General features: G+C 32.5%; 1 protein-coding gene across 3 annotated transcripts in view; it reads left to right on the top strand.

The window, feature by feature from the left end:
• The window catches only part of LOC114328291 (uncharacterized), a 57,635-nt gene that overhangs the window by 17,307 nt on the left and 21,204 nt on the right, over positions 1-19,124 (top strand). For 2 of the 3 annotated variants that reach the window (XM_028277114.2, XM_028277112.2), the window contains exons 6-10: positions 1,122-1,327; positions 4,465-4,656; positions 9,193-9,335; positions 14,352-14,542; positions 17,764-17,932. In XM_028277114.2, the coding sequence (XP_028132915.1) occupies positions 1,122-1,327; positions 4,465-4,656; positions 9,193-9,335; positions 14,352-14,542; positions 17,764-17,932 (901 nt within the window). The remainder of the gene's footprint in view (positions 1-1,121; positions 1,328-4,464; positions 4,657-9,192; positions 9,336-14,351; positions 14,543-17,763; positions 17,933-19,124) is intronic. The other variant, XM_028277113.2, reaches the window with a different exon arrangement.

Below are 19,124 nucleotides of genomic sequence, written 5' to 3'. Positions count from 1 at the left end.
AGGAGGTTCCATGTGGTATTTGTAGTGTATTATTTAATATTTTTATTAAATACGAAGTTATACTTATAGTATTTATACTAAACTGATTCTAAAAACCATATTTACTCTTTATATGTATAGCGATACGCTTTAATTACTATTTTTGCTAATTTTATTTTCTTAATTGTTAATAACTTTTCTCAAAATGAAACATTAGTCATTTAAAACTCAGATGTAATATACAAACCATATGCCAACAAGGGCCGTTGATTTCGAGAAACCAAAATGTATCCCTAAACAGATTGTATAAAATTAATGTTTTTTCAAGAAAACACTAATTGATTACGATGTCAGATCGCCACACTCTTTATGTCAATTTCTTAAAATACAAAAAGGTTTTCATCTTTTAAAAGGCAGATGCAGTAATTTATGGCCCTTTCTGGCCATTATCGCAAAACCAGTTGACATAATAGTTGGTGGTCCGAATGTCAGTCTCTACACAGTATGCGAACGATGCAGACACACCCTCGCTCGCGCTAACAAACAACCCTCTTTCGAGATATAAGCAAAACACCGCTTGTTTACCCAAAATAAATAAATATATTACTGTTCGTTGTTACACTTATTTTTTATTAATTCCGTCAACCACATCACGGGAATATTTGTTTAGAGTAACAAGCATGCTTTAATAAAGAAAAGACCTATAAATAAATAAAATATAAAATCAATGAATAAAATATTAGAAGACGAAGAAATCCCATTGCAGCAAATTCAATAGAGTTGAATTGTCCTAAAGTGGACTTTAAATTTAAGTAGATACCTTTACAATGCAATTCCTATGAGTAATAAATGTCAACTTTAAAGTGAACTTTAGTTAATGTTCACTTTAAGTTGATTATGAAACTGGGCGTTAAGGATTTTAAAGCTTTTTTTTTTGAAAAAAAAAGGGGGAAAACAGATTTGGTATTTCAATATTCTAGAACTTTCTCTATAAAATAAATGCACAAGAATAGACAGAAACATACCTATTTTATTTCCATTTTATAAAAACGGATGAGGGCTAGGATTATGGAATTTTCCAGAATTTGACCAATGCAAGATCATTATAGATGTTTATATATTAAGTACATATTTTGTTTTAGATCACTCAAGAGGCTGGTGAGATCATGATAACTTTTCCCTATGGTTACCATGCAGGATTTAACCATGGTTTCAATTGTGCCGAATCTACAAATTTTGCACAAGAACGTTGGATCGAATATGGAAAGCGTGCTTCACAGTGTACATGCAGTAAGGATATGGTAAAAATTTCTATGGATACATTTGTTAAACGATTTCAGCCACACAGGTATTTATTTTTGTGTTAACTATTTTAATGACCTTTTTTACTATCATTGCAAACATCTATTAAGTAGACTTTAATAATATATCATCGATATTAAGATGCAAAAGCTTGTAACCCACAAATGGATTTTTGTGCAGGAGAGTAAAAAAACATTCACTGCATGTGAAAGTCGTTAGACCTAAATAGAGAATTATTGTTGATTTAATATCAAGGGATTATTAATACCTTGATGTTGAATCAATAATGCTCTATTTAGGTTTGGCGATTTTCACATGCAGAAAATGTTTTTTGGCACGAGGGTGAATTTTTACATTCCTTGGCGCATGCGCACACCGACAGTATTGTATTACAGTCGCTACATCTTTTAAGTTATGTAGCGCAAATAAGGTATGCACGAAAAGAATATATTATTAGTGTTTTTAGTAAATATATTTATTATAATTTTTATGTCTGTGGATTTGTCTTCCTCCTAATAAGTATTATTGAAAATGTTTATTTTCAATTAATGTATCTGTCACTGTGATTGTAATTATGTCCGAGAAATGATCGACTGAATACAAAAGCGGTGGTAGCTGATCGGTAGAGCATTCGCCTAGGGATCGAGAGGTCCCCTGTTCGAATCTTGACAAAGTCATATCCTTTTTTTTTAAATTCTTGGTATTCTTTTTGTTCTTTCTAAAATCAGTTTAATATTTAAATACAATACAAAAAAACTGTTTAAAGTAGATAGGTGTATTGATTTCGTAGAAATCATAATATGAAGTTAAATTATATTATAATAGAAGTATAACTTCTTACGTGCGTACAAAGTACACTCACATTCTTTTTTTGTTCTCCTGTGGAAAATCTTATTTGTGTGTTGCGAGCTTTTGCATCTTAAGTGACGATATATACCCTATTCCACGAATATACGACTGTGCAATATTTTAATATTTTATTGTGCAAAATATGAAGAACGAAAATAAATTGCAAATTACATTGCTGTTTATTGGAATAATTATTAGAGCCATTTACTTTCGTACTTCTTATGTTGCACACTGAAATATTCATTGTCTCGATAATTCAAAACAGACGTATGTTGGTGGGATGAACCATACTAAGAAATGGTATTTACAAAACAGAATGTAGGCTTAAAATATAATAAGGAATTAAAAATTAAAATGGAGACGAACTCCAGCCTATCAAAAAATATTTCGAGATATTTCGTTCATATAAAGTGCTTTTCAAATGAAAAAGTATGATTATTAGGTACGAGATGAGTTTTGAAATACACTATCTTGCCCATGCAAGTAAGTAGCACAGTGAGAGAGAAGGACTCACATTGATAGCTCATTCATTGTACCAGATAACGTTAGGACGCTAGAAAAGTGAAATATTTAAAAAATATATTTCCTTTTATGATTTTGGCCCATTTTACAGTAGATTTCATTTATTTACTGAGACTTACAAAACTGATATTTTGTTTAATATACAGGGTGTAACAAAAATACAGGTCATAAAGGACATCGCACACATCTTACGGAAAATATAATGTCACTCAAATTCAATAAAATTTATACGAATAGATTCGTTTTAAATTAACGGTCAAATCTTATCATTGCGCCAACTCTTAATTATGATTAATTACGGCGCAAATTGCAATTAAAGTTTATCGAAATCACATTTTTGGAGTCAGTAAAAGTGTCAGTTACAATCACTATTGCTCTGGGTGCTATTCAAAAGAGCTTAAATCCCGCTGGGTCTAAGCGGATTAGTGAAACTAAACCGCTGATTTATGGAGTACCGACAATTTGGGTATTTTAAAATATTTTTTCTCTCTCTAACTTATGTACGTACCCATTTGATTTCAGATTTATTTATATCAATTTCTGCTCTTATTATTGAAAATATAGAGTTGGCGCAATGATAAGATTTGACCGTTAATTTAAAACGAATCTATTCGTATAAATTTTATTGAATTTGAGTGACATTATATTTTCCATAAGATGTGTGCGATGTCCTTTAATCACATATTCTGGGAGCAAAATTAGTTCGATTGAACCTAACTTAACTTAGTACAAATGTGCACATAAAAAAAGTTACAGCCCTTTGAAGTTACAAAATGAAAATTGATTTTTTCCAATATATCAAAAACTACTAGAGATTTTTTATTGAAAATGGACATGTGGCATTCTTATGGCAGTAGCATCTTAAGAAAAAATTATAGTGAAATTTGGACACCCCATAAAGATTTTATGAGTAGTTTGTTCCTTTAAACCCCCCCAAACTTTTGTGTATGTTCCAATTAAATTATTATTGTAGTACCATTAGTTAAACACAATGTTTTTGACTTTTTTGCCTCCTAGTACTTTTTCGAAAAGTCAGTTTTTATCGAGATATTTTGACTATTTGTCAAATCCAACACATATTTGTATATGGTTTACGGAGACTTGGTAATAATATGAAAATTTATTTATGATTTACATTTTTAGGTATATTTTAAACCATATTAAAAATGAAGCTGCCTCTCGATAAAAGGTGCCTTCTCGAAAAAATACAAAGAGGCAAAAAAGTTTTAAAAACACTTTGTTTAACTAATGGTACCGCAGTTAATATATTGGAAAGTACACAAAAATTTTGGGGGGTTTAAAAGAACAAAACCCCCGTAAAGTTTTTATGTAAACATATTAAAAAATAAGCCTCAACTCGATAAAAACTGTCTTATCGAAAAAATACTAAGAGGCAAAAAAGTTTTAATAATATTGAATTTAACTAATGGTACCACAATAATAATTTAATTGAGACGTACACAAAAGTTTGGGTGGGGGGTTAGGGAACAAAACCCCCATAAAATTTTCATGGGGTGCACAAATTTCATTATAATTTTTCTTTAAGATGTTAAGAATGCCACATGTCCATTTTTAATAAAAAATCTGCAATAGTTTATTTAGATATATTCGAAAAAATCGATTTTCATTTTGTAACTTAAAAGGGCTGTAACTTTTTTTATGTGCATATTTGTACTAAGGTAAGTTAGGTTCATTTGAACTATTTTTGGTCCCAGAATATGTGATTTAATTTATGATCTGTATTTTTGTTACACCCTGCATAAATGTTCCATTGATATTTATTTCTTGATGAATTGTCCTTTTTTTTTGTAGATATGAGAATTGGCTAAAAGGGGAAGACGTTGGTCCTCATCCGGAAGAACCCGATAAGAAAGTTGCTGCACCACTGCCCCTTCCTCAGGACATTCTGTGCAATAAGAATAATCCCTCCTTGCCGCAGACTTACCTAGAGAATCAGAAAGGAGGCTCGAAGAAGGGTGGAAGAATGATGGCCACTTTTAATCCGTATGTATTCTTCAATATTTACTTCCTTGACTATTTGCTTGATATATGTATATTCATGTCATACATATATTCACGTTTTTCAATAATTTTATTAATATTTTTCCTTGAAATAAATGGAGATTTGTTGTGCGAGTGTTTTTAAAATAATCAGTTTTATAGGATTTTTCCATTGCCATTACTTACATTCTTGATACTAAAGTAGCGTTGAATTGAATTTAGATGATTTTAGGACTCTTAATGTGGCTTGTAATTTTCTTTATTTTTGTGAGTGAAATAAGACATACAATCATATTTTTTAATAGCTAACTATAGATATTCCAATTAATTTACAATATACTTACAAAATCTTGCAAATAATTATTTGCTAACCACAGTCTGCAATAATAATATTCAATAACTATTTTTATTTGGAAAAAGCAATTGACAGAGTAAGACTCAAAGATGTAATCCAGTTTTTGTATGATAGGGCTGGATTCCGCGTATGAAAAAAAGATGATTAATAGCAAGCTGAAAATTTTTTAATAGCTTAAGGGTGTCTAGTTGGACAAACTTCGATGAATGGGAACACTGGAACAGGGAAGTTTTAATTGTGGAACAGGTTAAAAATTTGGAACATCAGACTACGAAAACGTCCCATGTATTTTGTCAGACAGAACTTCCAATTAATTTGTTACCCTTTCATTAAACTCTAATGCAAAAATCAGACTGCTATTTATCACCAAATGGGCATTTTAATGAGTGGAGCATGTAGAACATGTCAAATGACATGAATTATGACAGGTGACAAATAGCAGTCTGATTTTTGCATGAGAGTTTAATGAAAGTGTAACAAATCAATTGGAAGTTCTGTCCAACAAAATACATGGGACGTTTTCGTGGTCTGACGTTCAAAATTTTTAAATTGTTCCACAATTAAAACTTGTTCCAGTGTTCCCATGCATCAAAGTTTGTCCGACTAGACACTCTTAAGCCATTAACAAATTTTCAGCTTGCTATTAATCAACTTTTTTTCCATATGCGGGATATCCCGCATATAAGTTCCCCTAGATATCATAAAATCTATTGAAAACATCTACCAAAACAACAAAATGGAAGTCAGAATAAATGAGCAACTTACAGAACATTTGAGTGCTATGCTCTTCAATTTAATCATGGATGAAATCATCAAAAGCGAATACGAATGAAGGGGCTACAAAATGGGAAACAAAGAAGTAAAACTACTTTGTTACAGAGACAACACAATACTGAGAGCCCAAGATGAAGATAGTCTGCAAAGATTAGTCCACAATTTTAACATAAGAGTAAAAGAATTCAATATGACAGTTCCATCTCAAAAAACTAAAGCAGTAGTCATCAGGAAAGAACCAATCAGATGTAAAATGGAAATTGATGGCATTAGTATTGAACAAGTAATGGAAATAAAATACCTTGGAATTACCTGTCCATCTACAGAGAGCTGGACAAAGAAGTGAGAAATAGAGTACAGAAAGCAAATAGACAGGCAGGATGCCTTAATAATAGTCTAAGAGCTAGTGAACCCTCCGACTAACGGTCTTCCATAGCACACCAAGGCTAAAAACCATGACTTGGCAGGCATCAACCCTGCACGTGTATCTACCAGGTGAATCGAAAAGTGCATAGTTTAGGGGTAAAATAAACTTTCTCCTGTAAGGTTTAAATTTAAGTATGTGTTTGAGTAAGTCCTTTAGAAGAAATGTGTACAATGCCAGGCGATTCTGAAGAGCATAAGACCTTGCCAGGCGAGGGGAAAGATTAGGGGTTTTCCCTAAAATTATTTTTTTTTTGCATCGGACAAAGTTTTTTTAGATTTTTTTAATCATTCCAAACAGAAAAGGTCTTTAGTGACTTTTATCTTAGGTTAATAGTTTTTGACATATACGCGATTAAAAATTTAAAAATTGCGAAATCTGCCATTTTTAACCCTGAATTGGACATTTAACTGAAAATTTTAATGCTGCCAAGGTAGGTAGATATTCTTTAAACATCGATTGATGAAATCCCGAAGAGTTTTTGCAATAAAATACCGAAAACTTCTTTGTTTTTTAATTGCTAATCAAGCAAGCAGGCTCGACACTTGTAATATAACGATGGCTTAGTGTGAAAACCTCGTATCTCATTAAATTACAATTTTACAGGAGAGGCAAAAAACTGATTTTCTGCATAATATAACCTAAAAACAAAAATTACCGTTACATAATTTTAATTCGAGCACATTGAGACAAATATCTGATATTGGCCTAGAGCTAAAAGTGTTAAATGTTGCTATTAAATTGGAAATACAAATATTAACTATGAAAAACACGTAAATATCCTTGCAGTATATAGAGCCTTTGCCCAAGTAACTATGATAACCTCATATATCTTGATATACGTGTTTTTCATCTTAAATGAGGTTGTGTTTATTATTATTTACGAGGTTTTCATTTTTCATATCTTATTGCACACCTCCAAATACTAGGTTGATACAGTACAAATCTTTTGATTTAAGGTTCATAAAATGTTTCTGTATGCAGGACTACCTTCTATTGTTCACAAAAAAAATTCTCCAAGTCGAATCTCTCAAACAAATACTCCAAATTAAGTACCAAAGTCTTGGTTATAAATATACGTGGTATTCACACTAAATCAAGAGAGCAATTGATACACGTGGTTTCTTTTTTCGGCTGTAGAAAATAGTCTAGTGTATTTGGATTTTTTTTAACAGTTGTAAATCGTGAGATACAAGGTTTTCAAACTAAAACAACCAAAATCTCATTTTCGAAAAAAAATGAGATACGAGGTTTTCACACTAAGCCATCGATAAGTGAGGACGTTTGAGTTTGCATAAATTCATTATCTCGAGATTGGGCAAATTTGAAGAGAAATCCTAACAGGTCGATTTTTATTTTTAAATTAGGACTTTTTGGCATATTATATAATACTAGTGACGTCATCTATCTGGGCGTGATGACGTAATCGATGATTTTTTTAAATGGGAGTAGGGGTTGTGTGATAGCTCATTTGAAAGGTTATTTAATTCTCTATTCAGTAATATCAACATTCACATAATTATTTATACAGGGTGCACAAAAAAAAATTATTAAATTAATTTACACAAAAAAGGAAGAAATTTTTTTGCACACCCTGTATAAATAATTATCTTAACGTTTATATTACTGAATAGAGAATTAAATAACCTTTCAAATGAGCTATCACACGACCCTTACTCTCATTTAAAAAATCATCGATTATGTCATCACGCCCAGATGGATGACGTCACTAGTATTATATGTATTCCAAAAAGTCCTAATTTAAAAATAAAAATCGACCTGTCTGAGGATTTCTCTTTAAATTTGCCCATTCTCGAGATAATGAATTTATGCAAACTCAAACGTCCTCACTTATACTACAGTGTCGCGCCCGCTTGATTAGCAATTAAAAAACAAAGGGGTTTTCGATATTGTATTGCAAAAAACTCTTCGGGATTTCATCAATCGATGTTTAAAGAATATCTACCTACCTTGGCAAGATTGAAATTTTCAATTAGATGCCCGATTCAGGGATAAAAATGGCCGATTTCGAAAATTTTTAAATTTTTAAGCGCTTATATGTCAAAAACTATTAACCTAAGAGAAAAGTCACTAAAGACCTTTTCTGTTTGGAATGATTAAAAAATCCTAAAAAAACTTTGTTTGATGTAAAAATAATAATTTTAGGAAAAAACCCTAATCTTTCCCCTCGCCTGGCAAGGTCTTATGTTGTTCAGAATCGCCTGTCATTGTACACATTTCTTCTAAATGACTTACTCAAACACATACTTAAATTTAAACCTTACAGGAGAAAGTTTATTTTACCCCCTAAATTTGCACTTTTCGATTCACCTGGTAGATACACGTGCACCACTGATGCCTGCCAGGTCATGGTTTTTATCCTTGATGTGCCATGAATTATTACTATACAAATTTCTAGCCTTACAGGAAGACCGTTAGTCGGAGGGTTCACTAGCTCTTAGACTATAACACTATATGGCAAAACCGACACATTAACAAAGAGATGAAGTCAAGAATTTATAAAGCTTGTGTAAGACCAATAAAGACATATTCATCAGAAGCAAGACCCGATACAGCCACAACACAAAGACTACAAGAAACGGCGGAAATGAGAATACTGAGAAAAATTACAAGAAATACGCTGAGGGATCAAAAGAGGAGTGAAGACATTAGAAGAAAATGTAACCAACAGTGTATAAACTAATTGACACTAAGTAGAAAAAAAAAGAATGGTGAGACACGTGTGGTCAAAATAGCAAGAGATAAATCACCAATTGGCAGAAGAAGTATCGGGTGGCCAGGTAAAAGTGGAGTGACAACCTTTCATAGAAGTATCAATCCGCCAGTGAAGCAAGAACTTTTTTATTTAAAATTAATTTTTGCATGCAATTTCTTTTCTTTATCTTTTTTTACTATACTGCCCTCCGGCGTACAGACCACCTCATCGCGAATCTCCACTCTCTTATAAGAGTTTTAATAAAATAAGTTTCAGTATGGCTGAGTTCCCGCCAGCCCTACAATTGGAGTTGATGGAAGAGGACAACATGGGATTCGCAGCCGACGAACTACCACCTGACGAGCAGCAGCTTGAGGTTCTGGAGGATATTTGGCTGAAAGCTGGTGAAATAGGTCAGTATTTTTTAGCATTTTAGTCCATAATTGTTAACAGTCATTACTATTTTATATTATTTTAAATATTACTTTGGAATTCCATGGAAAATGGAATTGGAAAATGGCATTCCATGTCAAATCACTCAGGCAAAAAATTTTGGGTCTCCGATTTGTCTGAAAATTGGTATATAGCTTCTGTGGGACGTAAAAATAAGATATTTAAGGTCAAAAAATCTTCTTCTTTTTTTCTGAAAATGTTATTTTATGCGATTTTACAGTGATTTGGTGTTTATTTAAACAAATATGCATTTTCTGTCGTAAAGTATCAATGAAAAACATAATATTTTAATAGAAAGAACTCAAAAATGTCATTATATGGCATTATAACAAGTTATTTTGAATCAAAATAAGTTTTTGATAAAATTTTATAGTGTAAAAAACGTTAAAATACCGTTTTTTACATTTTCCTCCATTCCCAAAATACATCATCATCAATTTGACTGAAAATTTGCCCACAGATAACCAAAAGATAGGACTTTAAGTGGATAGAAGGATTTCAATTATATTATAATACCAAAAAAGTTACATGCAGTAATATCAGACTCAAAAGTATATGTATATTAGTCCAGTCGGGATAGCATTTGACCTTGAATGCCGAGCTGCCCAAAATTTTATTTTTCTTATCTTTAGGGGAGTCAACAGTAGCCTAAATTTAAAATCACGAATGAATTCCTCCGTTACGTTAGCCGCCATCTTGATTTTAAAGGAGAACCTGTTTTGCTCAATATCTCCGCCATTTTTAACTTTTCGACAAAAATGGTAGGAACTGAAATTGTTCCAAATAAATCGTATTTACAATTATTACAATTTCTTTTTAACAATTTTTGTCGTGAGGTCGATATTTTCGAGTTAATTGTACTTACAGTAGACGCCTATATTTTTGACTATAATATTGCATGTAACTTTTTTGGTATTGTAATATAATTCAAATCCTTCTCACCACTTAAAGTCCTATGTTTTGTATATATGTGGGCAAATTTTCAGCCAAATCGATTATGATGTATTTTGAGAATGGAGAAAAATGTAAAAAACAGTATTTTAACGTTTTCTACACTATAAAATTTGATCAAAAGCTTGTTTTGAATCAAAGTAACTTGTTGTAATGCCATATAATGACATTTTTGAGTCCCTTCTATTAAAATATTATGTTTTCCATTGATACTTTACGATAGAAAATGCAAATTTGTATAAATAAACACCAAATCACTGTAAAATCGCATAAAATAACATTTTGAGAAAAAAAGAAGAAGAAGATTTTTTGACCTTAAATATCTTATTTTTACGTCCCGCAGAAGCTATATACCAATTTTCAGACAAATCGGAGGTCCAAAATTTTTTTTGCTCCCAAATTGAGTGATTTGAAATGGAATGACCCGTACCTGTATAAGCTATTTAAAATATAAATAATAAAATTATTGGAGAGTATTGTCCAGGACAAACAGCGTTTTCCCTTGATGTGTCATCCTAGGCTTTTATAAGATTAGATCAGGGGTTCTCAATCTGTGGTACATGTACCACCATTATTTGCAGTGATACGCGTACACAAAAACACAGCCAAATCCAGTATATTTGTAGTCAGATTAGATTACCTAACTTGATAGCTATTGCAGTTAGGTGGTACCAAAAATACACATCGTTTCAAAAGTTATGCATCACCCCTTATATTCACGATGTTTACGCTTTTATAAATTCGTATCTTTATCACATATTTAACGGGCCTTTTTTATAAAAAATATACCCTTTTTGGTTTTTTATTTTATTTGAATACCCATTTAATTGACCTGGTTTTGCCAAGGTGTAAACATTTGAAAAATTTATTCTACTGAAATTTTTGAAAACGTGATTAAAAATAAATCATTCTTTAATTTCTGAGTTGGGCCGTATAAGAATTATCGATTTAGTTGAAGAAGGCCATTCACAGCGGTTCGTGGTGGAAAGAGTGGGTGTTTCTCAGAGTGATGTCTCACGGATATGCAATAGGTTCCTGGAGGAAAACTCGATATGGAATAGAGCTCGGTCTGGTAGACCCCGAGTTACCAATGATCGACAGAATGGATATATCAGAATTTCGATCCGTAGAAATTGTTCTGTCAGTACCAGCCCTTCAAAGAGAATTCAGGCATGCTACAGGAGTCAGAGTATCATTGGCTACAATAAGAAGAAGAATTTTAGACTCAGGTTTGAGGAGTTGTCGACCAATAAGAGTTCCTCAGCTACAACCTAGACATGTTTTGGACCGCCTCCAGTGGGCTTAAGAACACATACAGCTCCCCCAACAGTTTTGGAATTTTGTGCTTTTTTGAGACGAGACCAGAATCTGTTTAAATAGTGATAACCGGCGAATTCGTGTGTGGCTAGTTGTGCAGCTCTTGTTGACTCTCTCCACACACGAATTCGCCGGTTATCACTATTTAAGCAGATTCTGGTCTCGTCTGAAAAAAGCACAAAATTTAAAAACTGTTGGGGGAGCTGCATGTGTTCTTAAGTCCACTGGAGGCGGTCCAAAACATGTCTAGGTTGTAGCTGAGGAACTCTTATTGGTCGACGACTTCTCAAACCTGAGTCTAAAATTCTTCTTCTTATTGTAGCCAACGATACTCTGACTCCTGTAGTATGCCTGAATTCTCTTTGAAGGGCTGGTACAGACAGAACAATTTCTACGGATGGAAATTCTGATATATCCATTCTGTCGATCATTGGTAACTCAGGGTCTACCAGACCGAGCTCTATTCTGTATCGAGTTTGTCTCCAGGAACCTATTGCTTATCCATGAGACATCACTTTGAGAAACACCCACTCTTTCCACCACGAACCGCTGTGAATTTTCCACCACGAACCGCTGTGAATGGCCTTCTTCAACTAAATCGATAATTCTTATACAGTCCAACTCAGAAATTAAAGTACCATTTATTTTTAATCACGTTTTCAAAAATTTCACCAGAATAAATTTTTCAAATGTTTATACCTTGGCAAAACCAGGTCAATTAAATGGGTATTCAAATAAAATAAAAAACCAAAAAAAAAGGTATATTTTTTATAAAAAAGGCCCGTTAAATATGTGATAAAGATACGGATTTATAAAAGCATAAACATCGTGAATACGAGGGGTGATTCATAATTTTGAAACTATGTGTAATTAAAAGGATTTTGTGGTACATGATTCAAAAAGGTTGAGGACCACTGGGTTAGATGATAGACTTTAACCCATTAGCGCCTACAGTCACCATATGGACCCAGCTGTAAAGGTATCATTTAACACAATAAAATTATAATAAAACAGACAACCAACAGTACATTTACCGCACGAATACTTTATTTAGACTTGTCTGAACAGTGTTTTATTAGATTTCGCATGCTAAGGAAGTTACAAAATCGTGTTATAGTAAAATGTGCTTGATAATGGACATCCGATTTATAAAAGTATATTTTCAGTATGTACTTGTTTTTGGGAATACTAGGATCAAATCAATTTTACATATTATAAAAGATCTTAAAATATAGCCTAGTGTAAATATTGCTGTACCCATATGGGCCCACTAGGCGGATAAGTAGTCTAAACTTATATTTTGGTAATTTCACTGGAATAACACTACAGGAAGCTTTAGATATGGCAACGGAAGAAGATGATGCAACATACATGTTTTTTGAGTCGCCTGAATCAAACTTGAATGCTCGTCAAGTTTCTGCAGGTTCAGAAGTTGTATTAGCAAACTCAACGTCTAGGAGATGTACAATCAGACCTAGAAGCAAGTTATGACAATGATTTGCAAAACGTAAATAGTTCTAATTTAGTCAAATAAAAACTAATACAAATCCCTGAACGGTAATTTCTCTGCCAGAACCTACAACTTATATTGACGGAGACCTTCATTATACGCCACTCAACTTTCCAAAAGGAGATTACAGTAAATATTCAGAGATGAGTTGTGTGCAACTGTTTGAATTATTTATTATTGATGAGTTGCTATAAATGATAGAACCCAACGTGACACTACTTCCTGAATTGAAAGTATTTTTGGCAATTCTGTTAGTAAGCGGATATAATAAGCTACCATCCAAAAGAAGCTATTGAGTCTGCATATGTTACAAAAAATGGTACTGACCAATATTTACGTATCTCATCGACGCAGCCCTTCAAAACGTTTGGGCGATACATCGGAAATCAGGGAAGAATATTAGTCTCTTTAGAAGGAGTGTAGAAGTATTTGTTAGTTAAGAGTATATTTATCCTCTTTCATAAAAGAGGTCTGCAAGTAGATACGGACAGAGAGGAATGGCGAACGGGTATCGGAAGACGGAGAACATTGTAAACCGATAGTATATATAATAGTATATTTTATACAAACTCAGAAAATGTTCTATTCATTCCATTTTCAGTGGGAAGTAATTTTCGAGTATCTGATTGCATCAGGTTTGACTGCAACGATCATCTCTACCTGAGGGCAAAAGGAACAAGTGCGTCATGCCAGCTTACAGTTTAAAAGGACACACAATGTGCGAAAAATGCGACGTTGGGCTTTGTATTTCATGTTTTAAACCATTTCATACAAATCAGACAAATTAATAATTTTTTCCATATCAGATCTTGCCAAACACCTAGTGGCCCCATATGGGCCCACCTTTTTTTTTTCCAAAAAATGAGATTTTTTTTGTTTCGGCTTAATTTAAGAAAAATAAGTTGTTTTTACATAGTTTTAAATAAAATTATTGCATATAAAAAGAATTTTATTTTCTCGGCGCTAATGGGTTAAAGTATTGTCGATCTGTCTATCTATCTATCTAATCTTATCTCACCATCTTCATTTATTTCTAGACAGTGGAGGATATTATTGTCAACATAAACTCCTCAAAGACGGAAGTAGTTTAGCTCTTACGACACCTTTATTCACAATTTGCCTGCTCTCATTTTTTTTCATGTTAAAAATTAATTTGGAATTTTTTGCCTTCCTGCCTACAAATTGTATTAATGTTTAGAAGCAGAAGACGCATCGGTATGCGACGCCGGTTATAACGTGAAGAAAGGACGCAGGTTCCAGAAGAAAGTTCGACGTGGCAGGAAGAAATTGGAGGATCCCTCGTGGAAGCCCATAATGCAGAAAGACGGCGACATAGCAAGTAATGAACTTACAGGATTGTATGCGCCGTGTGACAGCAAGGATAAAAAGGTATTGTACTTCTTTAATTATCTTAATGTTTGTATAATATACAAAGATTGATAGGATACGAAGTTTCTGTCTTGGTACTTTGTCGAAAGGCTTTTTCTAGGCCTTGCCGCATATTTTGTGTGTCCTATCACTTTGAAATTCAATTTTTGCTTCGTTTAATGTGTGTAATCTGTCATTATACTTTTGTTTATTTTTTGTTTTATACATGTAAGTAAAAACGTCAATCTTTGGTAGTTATTACATTCTCTCGTGTCTCCTTTTGTGTATATGGGTACTATTAGTGACAATGGGTGACATGAAATTTGGCATACACATAAGACATAACAAGTCAACGAAAAAAAGTGATATTGTGCCGATGTGTGTTTTTGCCCTAGGGGTGAGTTTCACCCCCTTTTGGAGGTGAAAAATATATGTTCGAAATAAGTCCGGAAATAGATAAAATAAATGACTTTGTTCTATAAAGTTTTTTCACCAAGTTAATACTTTTCCAGTTATTTGCGAGTGAATATGTTAATTTTTCTACAAAATAACCACGTTTTCAGACGGTTTTTCGCAAATAACTCAAAAAGTAAGTATTTGGTCCAAAGAAAAAATCTTATCAAAAATATAGCACGTAAAAAAGAGAAAAACATGGTGTGTGTATATTAGGTCACTATACCTAGTAGAAGCAGAGTTATAGCTAATGAAAAATAGGTTCATATTCATCAAATTCCAAATCAAATATTTTAACGTGCCATAACCAAAAAACTAAGAACTTATTTGGGGAAAACTCATTTTAACTTTTTTAAAGTGTTCAAAAAATGTTTATTTTTGTTTAAAGAAAAATGTTTAGCATCAAAAGTAAACAAATTACGCTCAAAATAAAGTTGGTCCCTTTTTTTTTGGTAAGAAATCGAGAAAATCACCCCCTAATTAGCATTTCAAATGAACTTAATTGTTACCACTTAACAAGTTTTTTACTCGCGTATGTATTGATCATACGATCTGTAAGTTTCATCGGTTAAAAGTGCTTATTTTTGAAAGAGCTGTAGTTAAAAATGCTTGAACGACTCACTTATCACGATGTATGCAAATTTAGAAACACTGAATCTTAACCAATTTTTATCTTACAAAAAAACAAAAGAATACAAAATATTCAGAAAAGTAAAGCCGACTTTTTTTATTGTTTAAGATTTTTGGTATCTCCAACGATTTTTAAGTTATTTTGAAAAAAGCATTTTTTTCAATTTACTTTAAAACCAAATTTTTTCAAAAATAAGCACTTTGAATCGATGAAACTTACAGATCATATAAACACAACATAAGTAAAATATGATTTTTTTGCCAAAACAAAAGGGACCAGCTTTATTTTGAGCGTAATTTGCTTACATTTGATGCTTGAAATTTTTTTATAAAAACAGAAATAAAGCTTTTTTAAACCACTTTAAAAAAGTTGAAATGTTTTTTCCACAAGAATGATTCATTATTTGGATATTTCACATCGAATTATTCTATTTGGAATTTTTCGAATATGAACCTATTTTTCATTAGCTATAACTCTGCTTTAGCTAGGTATAGAGACCTAATATATACACCGTTTTTTTCACTTTTTTATAGGCTATAGTTTTGCTAAGAATATTTTTTTCGACAAAATGCTTACGTTTTGAGTTATTTGCGAAAAACCGTCTAAAAACGTGGTTATTTTGTTCAAAAATGAACATATTCACTTGCAAATAATTTGAAATGTATTGATTTGGTGAAAAAACTCTATAGAACAAAAGTTGCTTAAAATTAGTCAGTTTATCCATTTCGGGACTTATCTTGGACATATATTTTTTCACACCCGAGATGGTACTCGCCCCCAGGGCAAAAGCACACATCGCCGTATCACTTTTTTTCTTTGACATGTTAGGTATGCGTACGCCAAATTTCATGTCAATCCAAGCGGTTCTTTAAAATGTACAGCAAAAACCGTGAAAGAATGTACTAAAATGCTTTGTAAGTGTAGTAAAATCTTCAAAAATGTAGTACCTACTTGAAGCCTTAGCAGGTACTACGTTTTATGCATTCCACCCAATTTCTAATCGACCGGAATATTTTCATGTTTCCATGTTTTATTCTTTTAGTAATATTTTTTCTCCATTTTTCCCATGTTTTTTATAACCTCTGCTGTTGTTTTATCCACTCTAGGTCGTTTTCCATACTTCTTCCAAACATCTTAGTACCATGAAATGGTGGCTGCCTATTTTGAGTTCTCTGTGTTTTTCTGTATCCATTAATGTTCTTCTATCATTGATTTCAACTAGTATAATAGTCAATAATGGATTTCTCATTTTGACTTTTGACTTCTCTAATATATGTACATTTACGATCATTGAATAGTTTACAGGCTTACGTATCTAGGAGCCAATTTTTTAAATTTTTACCTCGTTTAAACCCACCTTTTACCTCAAAGTGACGTTAACAGTGGTGTATCTACAATAAGTTGATTAAATTTAAAAACAAAATAATACAAAATATATTTTACAAAATTTAACAACATGGATAGTATAGAAAGAAGTTTTTTTTGAATAAAATGGATTATAGTCTTAATAGGTAACGAAAATATCCATTTTATTTTAACTCTATTTCATATTACATAATGATAAACAATGTTAAATAATAAACAAGAATTTGTGTAATGCTTCTACGTTCAGGGCAAATACTGCCCAGAAACGCTGTCTCTTCGTTAGCTTTTTGAGCTCTGGCAAAAGGAGATTCTCTCAAATAATCTACTAACAACTCATCCTGTTGATCTGTGGAGATCTTCTGGCCTCTTGAACCGCCCAACCTTGCTATAGAGTGATAATTATCCCATCTTTCTTTGATGTTCCATATGCACATATGGCTCACATACAAATCTGCAGCAACTTTCCTTAGTGAACAACATTCTTCGAGTTTGGCAATTGCTCTTGCTTTTTTGCATATCACTCAAATGCATTCTAACAATTTTGGAGGAGTTTGATATCGTTTTATTTTATTTTTCAACACTAGCGAAATTTTTGACAAGCATTGACTTTGAAATTTTTTGAATTTGACATTTATCAAATCCGTATGACACTGCAATTGTAGAGTATTACAATATAAAAATTAGGTGTAAACTATTCAGTGATCGTAACTGTACATGTGGATTTCTTTGTGTTTAAAAAATGTATTAGTTATTGTTATTAAAAAGCATTTGAAATACTTTTTTGTCTGCATAGGTTTGTGGCAAAATTGTGAAACCCATCAAGGATCAAATGGATACTTCTGAGTTAGTAAAGACTCTTCTACAACAAGAAACTGAAATGCTGATGAATCAACGGAAGAAACACAAGCACAAAGATAAAGAAAGAAAAGACAAGGATCATCAGCCTAAGAAACATAAAAAACGTAAGTAGCCCTTTGCAAATTTGGACAAGACTCTAGAATTAGTGACCAACAGTGTTAAATATCTACCAGTTTTATGCCTTACTTTTTGTGTAATGTATTTGTACTATCTTCTTCTTTGAGTACTGTTCCAAATTTTAGGCATGGGTAGCTTCCATGACAGTTTGCCGATATTGTTCTCAATCTTGCGTGGCATGTAACAATTTATCTACTGATAAGCCAGTCCATTGACGAAGGTTCCAGAGCCAAGAATATTTCGTCCTACCAATTTCTCTTTTTTCCTTTATCTTTCTGTTGAATATTACCTGCAGTATCCAGTATCTGCCACTTCTCATCCCAAATATTCAAGTTTTCTCTTTCTTATCATCTTCGTTAAGTCACCTTCGCCTTGACCTATTCTGTTTAAACTACTATGATCGAAATGCGTTGAGCCCGTGTTATTTTGAGCATTCTACAATATCACCACATCGCGAAGGCTTCTAATTTTTTCATCATATTAACCTTTATGATCCAGATTTCATATCCATATACAGTGGAATCTCTATAACGAACACGGATATTACAAGGTTTCGCTTATAACGAAGTACATTAGGTGTCCCATGAAATTCATATTGAACTATAACCCTCTATAACGAGGCATATTTGGTTATAATGAGGAAAAATGAAATCGCAGAATATGTTTCTTTACCTGTTTTTAGCGAAGTAATGGCTATAAATAAATACCCCAACTGCCTGTATATAGAAATGCCCAACATCTGTGTTATTATCGAGGCCAGTGCTGTAATAAACTCCGCCGCCTGTAATAAACTTCGCCGCCTGTAATAAACTTCTTCCTGTTCACCACCGATAATGAATATTATAGGAAATTTACGATGGCGCTCATTGGTCACGTCGACCATCGACACCTAATAAACCACTTAAGAGGCATCAAAAACATTTTAATGTTATTGTTGTCTGACATAACGAGGTAATTAGTCCGCCATTTCAGTTCTCGTTATAGAGGGAGTCTACTATAGTAATACTCGGAACATAACATTTAGGAACTTGATTGTTAGTCGTAAGTTCAGCTGAAAATTGCACAATGTTTCTATACAAGTTTTAATTTCTCCATTAGGATTTAATTTGATTGTTTTTTTATATATAGTAATATTCTCTTTTTTATTTGGTAGACGAAGATGTTGAGTTTATTACTTTA

The sequence above is a fragment of the Diabrotica virgifera genome, chromosome 3 (assembly GCF_917563875.1).
Source record: "Diabrotica virgifera virgifera chromosome 3, PGI_DIABVI_V3a".
NCBI lineage: Eukaryota > Metazoa > Arthropoda > Insecta > Coleoptera > Chrysomelidae > Diabrotica > Diabrotica virgifera.
Note: the sequence above shows the minus strand (reverse complement) of the source record. Positions and strands in the feature narration are given on the sequence as shown.